The sequence below is a fragment of the Penaeus vannamei genome, chromosome 42, assembly GCF_042767895.1.
Source record: "Penaeus vannamei isolate JL-2024 chromosome 42, ASM4276789v1, whole genome shotgun sequence".
Classification (NCBI taxonomy): domain Eukaryota; kingdom Metazoa; phylum Arthropoda; class Malacostraca; order Decapoda; family Penaeidae; genus Penaeus; species Penaeus vannamei.
The window spans coordinates 12,819,536-12,833,561 of record NC_091590.1 but is presented as its reverse complement, the minus strand read 5'-3'; the positions used below and the strand labels follow the sequence as shown (position 1 = coordinate 12,833,561).

Sequence of the window (14,026 nt, the reverse complement as noted above, 5' to 3'; positions counted from 1 at the left end):
TTCCACTCAAGTTGATTCTACATTTCCTGCTACTCTTGATGTTCCCACTTCTACCCCCTTCCTCTCCCAGTCTTGTGTGTGTGCATGTATGTCTGTATGTATGTATATCTATGTATTATTAATAATAATAAAAAAAAAAAAAATGCATATAAAAGTAATAAGTACAAGATTAATTTTTTCTTCATAAGTCGGAAGGTTGCAGATTGGATTATAATAAAAGATCTGATTTTAAACAGTAGCGCCTTTAATCACATTATCCTCTGTCAATGAGGATATATAAACATTAACAATAGTGCATAACACGCAACACAACACAAATCACAAGCATACCCACAGTCTTATGGAATGTACATTTCATATGTGGGTAACTCCTTTTATGCACTATTAGTGTGAATCTTGCAAATTAAGGTCAATTTGCTCTCCTTTTATTCTAAACTTAGCAGTTACTGATATACAACTTATGAATCATACATCATTATGAAGTACATATGAAAAATTGACCAAGCCAACCCCCTAAATTTTATTTATTTTCTTTCTAGATGCCACTCAAAATGGTCTTTATTTTCTCCAGCTGCTCTTCCTTCTTTTTGTGTAGAGGAGTTTCAGCATCCATGTACTGCTGTTTGGTCATCTTCCCAAGCACCAATTTCTCCACGTTGGTCAGTTGCTGTGTCATGCTATCTCGCAGAGCCCTGGTAAAAGAAACCAAATTCATTAAAAAAGAAGGAATAATACCAAATACATGTAAAATTATAAAAAAGAAAACTATGAAACAATGAAAAATAACAAACGCAATGTTGTCTTGATATTCTGCCATTTTCAGTGAAGAAAAAATATTTACTTCAAACCACTTAAAGCTTACAGTAGAGAAAATTAACTATATCTTGTCAGATTCCCTTTATTCATATTTAATAATATAACATTTGTGTATGATCAACTGCAATCACTAAAATAAAATCTCACCTGAGCCTAACACAAAAAAAACACAAAGAATGAACTAAGCTAAGTAACCAAATATATCCCCAGAGTTTTTCCTTATATTTGTTTCTTTGTAATTCTAACACTTTTGATTAGTGCAAGTTTATTGTGTTGGACCTAAATATTCTCTTGAGATATAAAGTCCTGATATTCTACATGATTCAAAACATTGTAGGAAAACCTCAGCATTGTGCAATGGTATCAAAATACCTGCAATAATCTTTCCCCTATGCTTAATCAAGCCATGAAACATTAAATATGGTCATAATTCAGTCTATGTGATGGGGAAGGGAAATCTACTTTCATACACAAACTACAAGCAAAAAAAAAACAGCATTAATACAATAATGAAAAGAGCCCCCAGCAACATCAGGGTGTGCAGTCAGCTGCTCTGGGAAAGTCAGAAGCATGGAAAATGTAAAATTACCCTATTCTCTATTGTCTGGCCTGCAATATCAATGATTGTTTAGATAATACAGCTATAAGTGGCTTTAAGCCTACTTTTCAAGGGCTTTTTTCTCCTCAGCAACTGCAGCCTGGTCCTAACAAGCACATAAAACTTGGAGAAGGCTCGACTGTGTTAGGTGGTCACCCTGCCAAGAATGTGTTAATCTACATTCTCAGCTCATTATGTACTCAAAATGGAAAAAGGTAAATCCAATCATGGACTCCTTGACCAATTTATGTCCTACTTAGTGAATGAAGTCATTGCCTCTCCATTAGGTACTCTTGTCATGTTTGGTCTCAAAGTGCAGAATATAATATATACAAATTACTCACTCAGTTATCATTGTCATAATTTCAACTTCAACCTCCTCACTAAGCTGCACACATAGAGGTCTTAATAGTAACATAATAACTAAAGCTTCAGGTAAAAATTAAATTCCTCAAATCTCAGTTTTAGAACTGCTGCCAAATATACATTACCAATTCCCCCAACAATTATACACTTCACATTGCCTAAGACAAGCAAATTTAATATCCACTAATACTGCTTACCATGTAAATTCTAAACTCAGCCAAAATTAACTACAAGCTGCCTCTGTAAAAGTAAGCAGGTTTTTCCAACACATTATCAACACCAAGATATTACCATGTGTGCCTCACCATATCTCGCAAGGAGTTAGATGGCACAAGCACTATGCGCCTGTCTCCTGTTTGTGATGTAGCATTGCCAACAAAAATTAACTCATGTTACCCATCTAATGAAAGGATGTGTGTAAAATATCTCATTAACAAATGTAAATCTAAAAAGTATTTTGATAACTAATGTGTACTACAGATAAACATTAAAAAAGGCATGCAATTGTCAGTGCTCAAAAGTGTTTAGTCTGGGAAATAAAAGCAAGACATGCAATACAAATGCCTCCATTACAAATCATAATAAAACAAAAAAAGGTGGAGAGGAGGAAAGAGAAAGAGGAAAAAAGAGGATAGAAAAAGAGGAGAGGAGGATAAAGGATAGAGAAAGAGAAAGAGAAAGAGAAAGAGAAAGAGGAGAGGAAAGAGGAAGAGAGAGGAGAGGACAGGAGGATAGAGGAAGAGGAGAGGAGAAAAGAGGAAGAGGATAGATATGTATAAGAGAAGTTAATAAGGAAGATGAAGATGAAAAGGAGAAGAGTGAGAGGGAGATAAAGATAGAAAACAGAAAAATGATGGAGGAAAGGAATAGAAAGGAGAGGTGGAATGGAGCAGAGACCAAACTTACTTTTCTGCTTTCTGGAGCTCAACCACTTTGTCAGCATACTCTGCATTATCCAAACGAATCTTGGCTCCCAGGTCACTGATGATCTGAGTCTCATCGCGAATGCTCTGAAGAATCTTCTTGGTGGCAGTCTGGAAAGTATGGTATAGAGATCAAGTTTTGAACTGAAATTAAAAATAAGTCGGGAGATAGTGGGGGAGAGGAAGGGGAGGCGGAGTGAGTGAGGGAGAAGGGGGAAAGGGAAGACGGAGAGAGTGAGGGAAAGGGGGGAAAGGGAGGGGAAGTGTGTGAGGGAAAAGGGGGGAAGGGGAGGTGGAGTGAGTGAGGGAGAAGGGGGGAAAGGGAGGGGAAGTATGTGAGGAAAAAGGGGGAAGGGGAGGTGGAGTGAGTTAGGGAGAAGGGGAGGTGGAGTGATTCAGGGAAAGGGGGGGAAGGTGGAGGAGGAGTGAGTGAAGGAAAGGGGGGGTGGGGAAAGCGGAGTGAGTGAAGGAAAGGGGGGGAGGGGAAAGCGGAGTGAGTTAAGGAAAGGGGGGGAGGGGAAAGCGGAGTGAGTTAAGGAAAGGGGGGGAGGGGAAAGCGGAGTGAGTTAAGGAAAGGGGGGGAGGGGAAAGCGGAGTGAGTTAAGGAAAGGGGGGGAGGGGAAAGCTGAGTGAGTGAGGGAGAAGGGGGGGAGGTGGAGGCAGAGTGAGTGAGGGAGAAGGGGGGGAGGTGGAGGCAGAGTGAGTGAGGGAGAAGGGGGGGAGGTGGAGGCAGAGTGAGTGAGGGAGAAGGGGGGGGGGGTGGAGGCAGAGTGAGTGAGGGAGAAGGGGGGAGGTGGAGGCAGAGTGAGTGAGGGAGAAGGGGGGAAGGGGAGGCAGAGTGAGTGAAGGAAAGGGGTGAGGGGGAAGGGGAGGGGAGCAGAGTGAGTGAGGGGGAAGGGGGGGGGGAGCAGAGTGAGTGAGGAGGGGGGGAGCAGAGTGAGTGAGGGGGAAGGGGGGGGAACAGAGTGAGTGAGGGGGAAGGGGGGGGAGCAGAGTGAGTGAGGGGGAAGGGGGGGGGGAGCAGAGTGAGTGAGGGGGAAGGGGGGGGGGAGCAGAGTGAGTGAGGGGGAAGGGGGGGAGCAGAGTGAGTGAGGGGAAGGGGGGGGGAGCAGAGTGAGTGAGGGGGAAGGGGGGAGGAGCAGAGTGAGTGAGTGAGAAGGGGGGGGGGGGAGGTGGAGGCAGAGGCAGAGTGAGTGAGAAGGGGGGGGGGGGAGGTGGAGGCAGAGTGAGTGAGGGAAAAGGGGAGAAGTGGAGGCAGAGTGAGTGAGGGAAAAGGGGGGAGGTGGAGGCAGAGTGAGTGAGGGAAAAGGGGGGAGGTGGAGGCAGAGTGAGTGAGGGAGAAGGGGGGAGGTGGAGGCAGAGTGAGTGAGGGAGAAGAGGGGGAGGGGAAGGCAGAGTGAGTGAGGGAGAAGGAGGGAGGGGAAGGCAGAGTGAGTGAGGGAGAAGGGGGGAGGGGAAGGCAAAGTGAGTGAGGGAGAAGGGGGGAGGGGAAGGCAGTGAGTGAGGGAGAAGGGGGGAGGGGAAGGCAGAGTGAGTGAGGGAGAAGGGGGGAGGGGAAGGCAGAGTGAGTGAGGGAGAAGGGGGGGAGGGGAAGGCAGAGTGAGTGAGGGAGAAGGGGGGGAGGGGAAAGCAGAGTGAGGGAGATGGGGAGGGGGAATGAGTGCAGGAGAGGCAGTAAGTGAGGTAGAGGGGGGGAGGGAAAGAGAAAGGGAAAAGGGGGGAAAAGAAAAGTGGGGGGAGGGAGCAGAAGAAAGACTGATTATTTGGATACAAAGCTAGAAAAAAAGTACATCTACATGTACCCTTGTGCATACCTGTATATATCAATGTTTATTAGAATACAATAAGCATGTATAGAAAACTCTTATAATTACCTGGAACTGATTAACATCCTTGGACACCTTCAACTTCTGCAGCTCCTCTTCAAGTTTCTCATACTGCCTGGCACGTTTGTCATGATGGGAGTCGATCATTTCACAGTGAGAGGAAACACGCATCTTGGCCTCAATGGCATCATCCTTACTCAGGGTCAAGTCAAGACGTACGTAAAGGATAACCTAAAATAAAGGAATAATTGCAATTCTTTCAAAATTCATTAGAATATCATTGCATCTGATTTTTAAAATGCAGTATTTCCATTTAGATCATTTGAAATCTTGCATAGGTGGTTTACTATTTCAAGTTGATTTCAAAATCAGAAAGGGCTTGAATATTTTCTTGGTAATTTTAATTCACACTTAAAGTGTATCACTACAATTTATACCTACCTACTTATTATCATTATTATTATCATAATTGTCATTTTTAAGATGACTGGGTGTGGGGCCTGTAAACTATTCAGCTTTCTACAAAACTGAACAGAACCTCTCTATTTCCTCACCTGCCTCATTTCCCTTCTCACATCATTATCCATTCAACAAAAATATGCATATTCCCACAACCTCAAGGGGAAAGAGAGAGAGAGAGAAAGGGAAGATCATAAACAACAATTTCATACCGTGATAAAGAGGATGAAGAATGCCACAACCACCAAGAGAGGCTCCTGCAGCATGAGGATTGAGGGGAAGCTGTACTTGAGGGAGAAGTCCTGAATGTGACTCTCGACGAGGTTTTTCTTGCTGATGGTGATGACGGGACGGCCTATGGTATCCAGGTAGGTGTAGTGCAGACTGTCAGCTTTGCGCTCTACTGGGTATGGTGTCCTTAAGGAGAGAATTTTAGATATTGGCTTATAGGTTGCACGGTTGGAAAAAGATCTAATATTATTGCTTGTTCAAAACTGACATACTACCTTACCAGGTTGAATTGCTCTTTTGACATTATGCAAACACAAAGTCAAGTACATACATGCCACCTGTTGGTATGCATGTACAAAAAAGTATAAGCCACAAAGACTTACTCAAGATCAATGTTGCGTACTCCTTCTGGCAAGATAACCTTCACAATCAAGTTGTCCACAACCACATCATCAAAGACATGGTCCAAGATCCTCATCTTTAATATGAATTCATCACCTGAGGGAGAGAAAAAGAAAATAAGATTTTTATTCTTTTAGCAATTCAGTATCTAATTTGTATAATAACCAAAATGAGAAGTTTCCAGAGAAATTAATCTAAGATATTTTCTATACTGTTTAAAATAACTTTGTGACAGGAATTAAAAAATACCCATTGGCCCCTTCCATTCAGGTGACCTGACCACCACGTCATGAAAAAATTTGGCTTGAGGGGCGGGTGATGAACATGCCTTTATGGGAAAAAATGACCATGGGCCAGGTGAAGTGAACTTGTCATAAGCAAAGGCCAAGGTGATGGAAAAGACTCCCTACAACACAAATGCACAAACCTCTTATAGGGTGTCTCGACTCATTTGGCATTTATAGTTTTTTTTTTTTTTTTGCATTATTCCCATTGATAAGTGAGAGTGGAATGTAATGTTCTTGAGCCATGACTGAGCACCAGCTCCAGGGAGGATGCCATTTCCAAGCTCAGCATCCTATTCCCGGCTGCCTTGACTAGCAGTGCAGGTTGTATTACAGAAAATTATTAAAAAAAAAAAAAAATTACATTTTCTTTTCTTGTACCAAGTTACTTCTTACATAGAGAGACAATATAGAGCCTGTGCAAGGAAAACATTAAACTACCATCTCGATAGAGCAAATGAAAAGACAAATATGGACACTGGAAAAGTCAAAAACTAAAACTGCAATGCAAAGGGGAGGCATAGTCTTGTCACTGCACACAAGTGTGTGTGTGCTCGGTCTACACACCACACACTTGAAAGTGCAGCCATTTACAAAAGCCTAATGCCCATACTTTGGTCCATGTGATTGTCGTGAAGCAACCAGATTCAAGGGGTTCATAAACTGGAATGGTTATACAAACTAACCAGAGTTGTAAAGGTATTCATAAGAGGGGACATTGTAGCCAATCTTGTAGTGGGTCTTCCATCCTCCAAACAAGGGGAACCTTGGCCTAAGGTCCAGCTCCACTGCATCATCCTGGATCCTCATGTGTGACGTGGAGATATTTCCGATCTCATCACGGTAGTACACATCCTTGGCTGAGGCTGGGATAATGGTCTTGAAGGATCTGAAGATGAAAATGACATTAGGATTTTTTTTCTTTCATAATATTGCATGTATCTTCGTTTTAATCCCTAAAGTTAGATAGCTCTCTATTGAGTACTCTCACAGAAACTACATCAAATCCTATGTTACTGATCAAATAAATCCACTCAAAAACTGTTGGGCTATTTTCCAGTATTTTACTATTTTCAGTGGGAGGTAGGGAGAACAAAGTAATTCTGGCATCCCCATAAACCACATTTCCCTCGTCCTATAGTACCTCATTATATCCTGAGAAACTCAAATATATTGGGTTTGTTCCTACCTCTTTCCTACTTGTAAAGGAACAAAGTCATTAAAAATAAGGCCCTGTAATGTATGGCAAATACATCACCCTACAAACTTTCATTTTTTCTATTTTCTTAGTGCCCCCTTCTCTCCTTGAACCAATCACTGATGTACCTCTTAGCCTTTGGCCATGCCTCTCTTAATCTAAATGAATATTGTACAAGTGAAATAGGTATTCTGATAATGCAGGACTTTCTTTACTTTACTACAAAATAATAACAATTTTTATTTCAAAGCATGAACACCCCCTGAAAATGCCACCATTTGCTTTGAACCCTTCCAACAATTTTTACACCTTTCCCCCCTCGCCTCTAAAGTTACTAGACTGGATATATTTCTCATGGGCGTCCGGCTACCCATACAGCCACTGAACTAGATGGGTATCTTTGGGCTCACACTGGTAATTCTTCTATACCATTTGTTCCTTATTACACTCACTCACTCACTCTCTCACTGCTTGCTTACAATGTGCCATAACAGCAATAGACTTACATTTCCCCATGTTCATCATTATATATAGAGTAAACCTGGTACATAAACTCACTTGACACTAGAGTAAGTATTGTGCTCTCTCTGGAAGTCATATCTTGAGAAAGAGCCCTTAAGTTTGGCTCCAGTGTGGAGGACATCAATAGTCTCTTCAACAGCAATATTGCCCCAGTGAGACACTTCAATCATTCGCTCTAAGCTTGTTACAGTCAAGAAGGGGGAGTTATTTTCGTAGTGAATGGCCATTGCATCCTGTAGAGAATTAAAATTTTGAAATATGTTTCCAGGAAGTTAGAATTATTTTCATCTAAAAGAAGAAAATTAAATATACAATATAGTACTTTCACTCACATGTACAACTCTTTATAGACATAGTATCTCATACATTTTAAGTAATTTCAAGTGTGCATGTGCACTATATGAAACAGCCTTGTAGAAATATTGTAACATGAAGCATTTCTATCAATCAGATAACAATAAAATATGTTATCATACTCACATGGGAGAAAGGCTTAACCCCATCATAGGGGCCATAAGTGATAGAGGTGTCAGTGTGGGAGCTAGGCTTCAGGCGTGAGTAGGATTCAACATTCGGGGACGGGAGAGTGACAGTGGTTGTCTGGGTTGTGGTGGTGTAGGGGGTAAGAATGTAGTGGTTGCCCAGGTATCGCACCAGCTGCTTCTCCCCCTGCTGAATGACAGCAGGATACGGCTCCAGCATGTGAGTAAGGTAGCATTCTACCTCTATCTGAAAACAGGATTTCCAATATGGTTAGTTTTATTGGATAAGGGTCGTGTGAGATGCAATGGAAAATGAATGCAATTAATAAAAAGTATAAGAAAGAGGTGGAACCTTGGAGAAACTACTATAAATAATGAATTTAAGGATTTTGAATGAAAATACTTTTGAAATAAGCTTTTCAACAATTAAAAAAAAATATATAGGACGAATTAACAGAATAAAAAGTACATTACTATTCACTTACCTCCTAAATATGAAAATTTACAGCAACCATGTATAAGCACACTACTGACTGGCAAACATCTACAAAATGTCTAAAAAATACACAAATAATAATAAAAAATTATCAAGTACATATTCCCTTTATACTTACATTAACAATCTTGCCTGGCTGGAGAGAATCCTTAAGCTCCACCTTGAAGAATTTAATATCTTGATGCTCCTGCACCTTGCTCTCAGAAAGCTGCAATGTTGTACCACCAGACTGAAATGGAAAATTAAATTGGAATAATCTGATATGAAACTGGCACCTCTTAAAATCATATTGTATATTAATTATAGGTTTTAGAAATATTGGGAATGAAAAAACTCTGGTTCTTCAGCAAAGGCCACCAAACCTCTGAGCCAAGACAGCCATCACTTCTAAGGTACACAAGCATGTCAAAGCTTGACATACTTGGCTGGCAGGCAAGATGCCAGTCCAGCTTTCTGTTCAAGGTGTCCCAAGTGTGTTAACAGTGGTGATGCACCCTCAAGAGATGAAGTTCCAAAACCATGTTTATACATTTCCTCTACCCAACAGTTTATTCACACATACCAAAACATTGGGGTATTATGTGAACCAAAAAATCCAAACCTAAGTTTTCCTACCTTCTATTTATTCCCTAGACAGGGGTGTAAGCCTTCCCCCTGTATTCCTCTTTATTAGTAGTTAATGTGAAGTTATGGAAACAGACTTATAGAAAACAAGACTGAAAAGTGAAGATGTGGTGGACTGAACTCTGATATGCAGCAGATATTTTAGTCATTTTGCAATAAATATGAGACACCAGCAGCTGTACCTGTAATGTTCATAACCATTTCTTATGCTCTATAAGATGGCAGTGTCCATTTTCCTCTATCTTTGTGTGTTGCCCTCGGTAACATTAACCATATATTTGACAATAAGCATCAGTCTCAGAGGGGTGCAGTTACTTTATAAACTACCATATTGTTTGTTTCTGTATTTGTTTTAGTGTCACAGGTATCCAACCCTGCAATTATTATTCCTTATTTCAATCATTCATATTGTAATGTTTCCCTTTGTCATAATTTTGTGCCAACTTTATAGAAAATAGACATTAAGAACTATCTGTGTAAAGGTGTTGTGGACATTTTCATCACTTACTGGTAAATATGAGGCTGCTGCAAGTTAAACTAGGTTTCTTATTCTATTTTGTATGTTCAATATGATGACACTGTCCATTTTCTTCTATTATCATGCATTGCTCGTGGTAACCTATACCATGGTTATAGTTACGATATAAAGCATAAGAATGTCATGAACAACACAGGTACAGCTACAGTGGCCTTATATGTACCATGAAATGACGAAAATATTTGCGGCATATCACAATTCACAGAAACTAAACAACACCCTCACAAAACCAGGGTTCTTACTGTCTCTTTTCTATGAGTTGGCATAAAGTGATAATAAAGGGGGCTCCAGGGGGGCTGGCCCCTGTCTATGAAATAAAAGGATTTTAGCAAAAGTTAGGGTTTGGTTTTTGGGTTCACATGATACCCTGGTTTTGGGACTTCATCTCTGGAGGGTGCATCGCTCTTGGTAATAATTACCATGACTTTCTAACTGCATCCCTCTGATGGCAAGTACCTAGTACTCCAGCCACTCCTGGCACTCCACAAACATCTCTATATCAACCAAATACTATCCTAACCACTGGGAATCACCCTCAGACCCTCACCCAATTGCAGTATTCCCCCTATTGACGGTTCTGCTCGCAAACCCCCATCTGATCCTGGCGGACTTGCACCCCATGCAGCATTTATTGCAGCATTTTTTTTTTCTTTCTTTCTTTTCTGATACTATTTGCCATGGTAGATTATTTCATGTAGCCGTACGCCTATTTTTTCCATTGATTATGATGGTGTCATTAGATTTTCCTGTATATGCATACCAAAGTACAGTATAGGTTACTTATAGCGACACAAGGATATAGAGGGAAATGGACACCATCTTGTAAGACCATAAAAAAGTAGAGTCAGAAACATAGTTTACGCTGTAGTTTCCTAATATTCAATGAAAATATACCCTATGCATCGAAGTCACTTCTCTTGTTCACCTTGCCAGGAAAAAGAAAACACTGACTACATGCCTCATTACTGCGATTTCCCAAGTAGTTCATGTGTTATTATGCACTTGTCAAAATTATATTTTGCTAAAAATCTGCTGTTACATATTTATGCTTATAAAGTCTTTTATTAATATTATCATACTTAAATTATATGTTTGAAGATTTATCTACACAGTTCTTTAAAATGATCTACACCTCATGCATGTCAGACACTTAGTCGCCACCACCAAGGTTTGACAGCTCAATGGCTATTCCGTGACATAAGGCTGGTGAGAAATGTTGTACCTCCAGTATCAATTCTGGATTATTTTTAAGACTATACAGTGGTATCAAAGTAGAAATAAACTAGTAACCATCCCAATTTGATATCTGAGCCTATCAAGAGTCCCAAATGCCAAAAATGTTATTAAAAACAAGGCAATTCAGACTGTAGAAAAAAACTAATGAAAGTGACATTCCAGATATAATGGTATATGGTTTATTTTATTTACAGTATGATGAACACTGCTCTATCTTGCCGTACATACTGAGGTGAAGAGAATGTTTCGTAGGGGGTGTTGGGGGGCAGAGCCCCCCATCAACCCTCCCCTCGGGCAGTGCCCGAAGGAAACCCCTAGTCACAGCAACTTAAATTGTTAGATTTGGTTGGTTTATTGATCAGTACATTTTGGGGGGTTTGAAATGTGTGAATTCTTTTTTATTTTACCAAATGGTGGGTTGGATCCCTAGTTTTTTAAATTTTGGTGCATCAGTCCGTAGAATTTCAAAGATGGTAGGTATATCAGTAGAGCTTCAATGGCTGATTTTAAGCATTTTGTGCAGGTTTTATGCATATTTTTTTTTTTTTCATTTTTTTTCTTAAGCCTATTTTACTCCATAATTTCCCTGATATACTTTATGCCCTCCTCTGCTATCAAATCAAGACAGTCAATGGAGACATGGCACAAAACCTTTTCAATTCATTCACAGATGAAACACCGAGAATCGACGAAATCATAGGATTTCCTGCAATTTTTCTTTTTACTTTGGGAGGGTGCATCGCTGTCAGTAACAATTACCCAGAGTATTACATGTTGCACAATTTGGTAAATCCTTACAATAGAGATACAGTCCCCTGACTAATGCTATCTTTTCCGGTGAAAAGTAAGGGGTCTTGTGACAACGCAACACCAAAAGCTGTCTCTTGATCTTGATCTATCTCTTGATCGGTCTTGCGAGACCGGCCTATCAGCTCCGCCCATTTCCGTGACGTATTGGGAATGGCCGCGGTTGACGGTTTGTTATTCTACTGTATTGGTTATTTTTCTGACAGATACACAGTATTTTGGAATATGATCACTAAGATGCCTTTTGATATCTTATGGTGGGTAGTGCGATGTTATAGTATCCAATATGAGTACGGATAAGTTTGAAAAATCCGAAGTAGGAGGAATGCATCTGGCAAGTCAATAAATGTTTATCGCCTTCTCAATTCCTGTTGTGTTTCCCGTAACCACTGGAAAAGATGGCATAAGTCCCCAACTCCCCATCACAATATTCAACAATCCAAGTTTCTGTGACTGGGCCTGCCATTCGTATAAGAGGACAATTGAATGGTGGCTCTGCCCCCCCAACACCCCAGACTGTTGAGTATTTTTCTTGCGCGGGGAATATTACATTTTTTCATGCGCGGAAAACATCATTTTGTCTATATTTCCGCGGATGGATTTGCAGATGGATGATGAAACAAGTGCTCTAATAGGTCAAAAGAATTTTATGCACAGATGAGGATTTAAAATAGAACTAAGCGTGCGCAGAAAGTTACCCGAGAACTACGTTTGCGCTGACAGAATTTTACCAAATAACTTTCATGCATGGAATGCATTCCCCATGCGGACCAAACTGTACAGTCTGGCCAACTCCCCAGAAAAGTCTTCTTTTAACAAATTGGTGAAAAAATAAAAATTATTTTTGGTTCTATCCACTAAAGGCAAAGTTTACCTTGTGCCATATGGCTGTGTGGAACAAACTATCCTGGTGTCACTTCCAATAACAAATATCCCCACATTGTTTACCTTCTGGGTGACTGCTGTCTGGTCACAAGTACTCCATTGTGCATCCACTCAAAACAAACCATTGGGCTTAGCACACTGCACTCTAATGAAAATATACCAGAAACCAAACTATTGTAGCAATCCTACAAAACCAACAATCCTACCTAGTGTTCCAACCAACATATGCGCCCTTCTCCACCTGTGCTTTAAGGCAACAGGCCAGCTTTTCCCTCGTGATAAGGGCGACCGACAAGGACCTGACAACGCAAGCATATGCATCCTTCCCTCCTTGCAAGCAAAGGCGTGCATCCTCCTCCTCCTCCTCCTCCTCCTCCCTGGCGAAGCAAAAGATCTGGTCGAGTGACAACCCACTCGGCTGGCTTTGGCAGCGTCACCGCCCAGTCACAAATCCTATCTGACCCTCTCCCCACGCTAAGGAATCCTACCGCCCCTTTCCAGCACCAGACACACGGCCCTTCGTCCCACCTGAGCATTGAGGAAGGCGAGGTTCTGCTTCTCCGCCTCCGTGAACGCCAGCAGGAAGGCCCCAACGGAGCCCGTGCCCGCGTTCTCGAGGGTGATCTTCGACGTGATTTTGACGACCTGCGACGCCACGTCGATCTTCCTCTCCACCTTCTTCAAGAGGAGATCCTTGTTCACGCTGTCATAGGCGGTGGCAGATACACCGCCAGGGACAGCACTCCCTAGGATGCCCAAGACACACAAGACAGCGATGACACTCATCCTGGACGCCGCCGAAAGGACTCTCGAGCCTCAACACGGGGCCGCCGACGTCTGTCTGCAGAAGAACGTCCTGTCCGGGATGCCTTGGGGGAAGGGGGACGCCGAGGGACTGTAAGACGCTCAACCTCAGTCGCGAAACGTCCCAGCAGCTACACAGGTCCTCTCAGCGTGGCTTGGTGCCGGCAGTGTCGAAGCAGCCAACCAACGGCCGACAGCAGCGACGGCAGTGACAGCAGGGCGCGAGAAGACGATCGGGATGCGCACGGCCGGGCGGGCGGGAGAATACGCGGCCTTCTATTAACATTCCTCTCTTAATATGCTTCATGGAAGGTAGATTGTCATCAGATGATTAAGCTTGCCAATTATAACGGATTCTAGCTAGCTTTATTCTAAATGAGAGCGAAGCGCAAGGTTTTATCGGGCGTCAAAATCCAATTTTATTATCATTATTCCGTTTCACTATAAAGCTACTTTATGAATATATTTATCAAAGCATTCTGGTCATCATTTATAGTTAACCCATCTAGTTTACTTTATGAGAGAGAGA

At 41.7% G+C, this 14,026-nt stretch overlaps 1 protein-coding gene across 1 annotated transcript; it reads right to left on the bottom strand.

Annotated features, from left to right (window-relative positions):
• Positions 1-226: 226 nt before the first annotated feature.
• LOC113802110 (dolichyl-diphosphooligosaccharide--protein glycosyltransferase subunit 1) lies at positions 227-13,723 on the bottom strand. Its single transcript, XM_027352578.2, has 10 exons — positions 13,222-13,723; positions 8,722-8,832; positions 8,106-8,354; positions 7,662-7,858; positions 6,592-6,794; positions 5,603-5,717; positions 5,201-5,405; positions 4,578-4,760; positions 2,687-2,814; positions 227-692 (listed from the first exon to the last, which is right to left on the bottom strand). The coding sequence occupies exons 1-10, from the start codon at positions 13,477-13,479 to the stop codon at positions 536-538; spliced, it is 1,806 nt and encodes a 601-aa protein (XP_027208379.2). The 5' UTR covers positions 13,480-13,723; the 3' UTR covers positions 227-535.
• Positions 13,724-14,026: the final 303 nt, after the last annotated feature.